The following is a 3418-nucleotide window of genomic DNA, read 5'->3' on the forward strand; positions in this document are numbered from 1 at the left end:
AAGAGGCAACTTTCTGTGTATTGGTGGACAGTGCTTTCTTTCTATGCAACAACAGATACACACGTCTAGAGAATATTGTTTGGTGAAAACTTTTTGGGGGATTACAATTGTTTATACTGTAAATCCTTTGCGTATTAGACTTATAAATTTAATTGACTCATGTATCTCCTCTCTCTTCTGTCTCTCGTTTTCTTCCAGTGGGCCCAAATCCTCTTTCCAAAGAGTGGAAGACCAGTCAACGAATTATGAATGTTAAACAAGATGACCTCCTATCAGCAGCAGCAGATGATGCGAGGTCCTAGGTGGAACCGGGCCTTGTCCGACCCTTTGCTCGTGCTGCTTCTGGCCCTCCAGCTGCTGGTGGTGGCAGGGCTGGTACGTGCGCAGACGTGCCCCTCTGTCTGCTCCTGTAGTAACCAGTTCAGCAAAGTCATCTGCACCCGCCGAGGCCTGCGGGACGTCCCCGATGGCATCTCGACAAACACACGCTACCTGAATCTGCAGGAAAATCTCATTCAGGTCATAAAGGTGGACAGCTTCAAGCATCTGAGACACCTGGAGATCCTGCAGCTGAGCAAAAACCACATCCGCAAAATTGAGCTGGGTGCCTTCAATGGACTGGCCAGCCTCAATACCTTGGAGCTTTTTGATAACCGCCTCACCACCATCCCAAACGGGGCATTTGAGTACCTGTCCAAACTAAAGGAGCTTTGGCTGAGGAATAATCCCGTGGAGAGCATTCCCTCCTATGCTTTCAACAGAGTGCCCTCATTACGGCGGCTGGACCTCGGGGAGCTCAAGCGGCTCACCTACATTTCTGAGGGGGCCTTTGAAGGGCTGAGCAATCTACGCTACTTAAATCTGGGAATGTGCAATCTGAAGGAAATTCCAAACCTTATACCCTTGGTGAAGCTGGATGAACTGGAGATGTCGGGGAACCAGCTATCTGTCATCCGGCCTGGCTCTTTTAAAGGACTCATCCATTTGCAAAAGCTGTGGATGATGCATGCCCAGATCCAGATCATAGAAAGGAACTCTTTTGATGACCTGCAGTCGCTAGTGGAGCTCAACCTAGCCCACAACAACCTCACCCTGTTGCCCCACGATCTCTTCACTCCTTTACATCACCTGGAGAGGGTGCACTTGCACCACAACCCCTGGAATTGTAACTGTGACATCCTCTGGCTGAGCTGGTGGCTCAAAGAGATGGTCCCAGCAAACACTAGCTGCTGTGCCCGCTGCAGCTCCCCCACCCACCACAAGGGCCGGTACATCGGCGAGCTGGACCAGAACTACTTTCACTGTTATGCTCCTGTTATTGTGGAGCCTCCCACAGACCTAAATGTGACAGAGGGGAGCGCTGCCGAGTTGAAATGCAGAGCCAGCTCTCTGACCTCTGTGAGCTGGATTACGCCGAACGGCTCCATCATGACACACGGAGCGTACAAGATCCGAATCTCGGTGCTGAACGACGGCACGCTGAACTTCACTAACGTCACCATGCAGGACACAGGCACCTATACGTGTATGGTTAGTAATTCTGCCGGGAACACGACAGCCTCCGCCACACTCAACGTGTCCTCGACAGAGAACAGCAGCTTCAGCTACTTCACCACGGTAACAGTGGAGACCATAGAGACGCTGCAAAATGAGGGCTTCACCACCAGTGTGCAACAGAAGGTGGGCCCCACCCCCTCGGCTAGCTCGTGGGAGTCTGTCTCAGCCACGTCGACAACGACCACCACGCTGCGGACCCCGCTCTTCACCCGCGCCACGGAGAAGACTTACCCGATCCCCGTCACGGAGCTGGGCGGGGACGGCCTACTCAACGGCTTGGACGAGGTGATGAAGACGACCAAGATCATCATCGGCTGCTTCGTGGCGATCACGCTAATGGCCGCCGTTATGTTGATTATCTTCTACAAGATGCGCAAACAGCACCACCAGCAGAACCACCACGCACCGCAACGCACTATTGAGATCATTAATGTGGACGAGGACTGCGTAACAGGGGGCCAGGGGATGGAGGGCCACCTGACTCTGCCTCCCCTTGAGCATGAGCACCTCAACCACTATAACACCTACAAGAGTGCGTACAACCATGCCACTCTCAACTCCATACACAGCTCCGCGCACGAACCTTTGTTAATCCGGGCCAGCTCAAAAGACAATGTACAAGAGACCCAGATCTAATACTTTTTTCTTTTTTTTTTCAAATTGAGACATTATAAAACTGATGGAATAACATAAAAACTTGACTGACAGGACATTACTGATGACTGGATGTGAGGATTACGGCTCAAACGCGGAGAAACAGACTCGCCTTTTGCCAAATCAGTGGCTGGTGGTGTTTGTTCATTGACTTTTGGGATTAGGGTATGTCTACTGTTTCAAAAAGTGTCTTTACAAAACAGAAGTTATTTATTTAAGAAAAAAATATTGTGGTTAAATCAAGAAAAACTGTATTCTGCAATTATTTTTTCAGCACTTACTTCATGTCTTTCTTTTCTCCCTCTCATTCCATGGGTTTGGTTTACTAATATGCTTTGAAATGCTTTGGAGGCATCTGTCAAAATGTTGAAGCAAATTATATAAAAAAATGTCTATTCCCCCCCCGTAAACTGCAGACTACAGGATCAGATGAGATAGAAAACCTCATTTTCCCCCCGTGTGAAAGGCATCTAGAGCACATTAGTGATTTTCTCCAGCTGTGAATTAAGTGATGAAATCTTTGTGACCATCTGTAACTAAGATGATTTGAACACTTTTCATTATTTTCCTGGTGATTGACAGAACGGTCGGTGACGAAATTTGGTCATATTTCAGGACTTAATTAAATCTCTTACGTACATATTAGGCACTCTGCACTGACATCTGTAGACTGAAGATCCTTAATGAGTGGAATATGTCCTGATTCTGCTACTGTGCAAGCTAAGGCTCACTATTAAAAGCATATTTTAGTTAAAAAATTGAATTCTATAGATAAACTATGAAAGAAACATTTGTCTTTGTTTACCTAATGGATATGCAAAGTACCAATTTATCCCCCATGTCCACTTGTTGTGACTCAATTCCCAAGCATCTCAGAGACCTGATAACAAAAAGGAAAAAGTTACTAATTGTATTTAGGCCATTTCTGATCTCTGAGGGTCATGATACCGGAGCAGCACTAATGGGTTCTTTAGAATGAAGACGATTGTTAATACAAATATAAATAAAGATGTCAAAATCTAAAGTCATGGAAAATAATCCTAACCTCTGGATAAAGGTTCACTGCCTCTGAATATTCCAAGTGTATAATGGCCTCCCCTTTCACTTAGGATGCTTTGAAACCGCTGCATGTGAAGACGATTGCTTTGAAGCCACCTTTTCATGCTGGGGACCCCTCACCTCATCCGCAGCACTGCAGGACAGAGTG

General features: G+C 47.1%; 1 protein-coding gene across 1 annotated transcript; it reads left to right on the forward strand.

Annotated features, from left to right (window-relative positions):
- The first annotated feature begins 249 nt into the window (after nt 1-249).
- On the forward strand, nt 250-2193 carry lrrc4ca (leucine rich repeat containing 4C, genome duplicate a). Its single transcript, XM_061077059.1, has one exon. It carries the CDS (start codon nt 250-252, stop codon nt 2191-2193), a length of 1944 nt encoding a protein of 647 aa, XP_060933042.1.
- The last annotated feature ends 1225 nt before the right edge of the window (nt 2194-3418 follow it).

This window comes from Limanda limanda, chromosome 8 (genome assembly GCF_963576545.1).
Source record: "Limanda limanda chromosome 8, fLimLim1.1, whole genome shotgun sequence".
NCBI lineage: Eukaryota > Metazoa > Chordata > Actinopteri > Pleuronectiformes > Pleuronectidae > Limanda > Limanda limanda.

Excerpts from the sequence above, each read along its gene's own strand:
- lrrc4ca (XM_061077059.1), top strand. The coding sequence starts at position 250 with ATGTTAAACAAGATGACCTCCTATCAGCAGCAGCAGATGATGCGAGGT.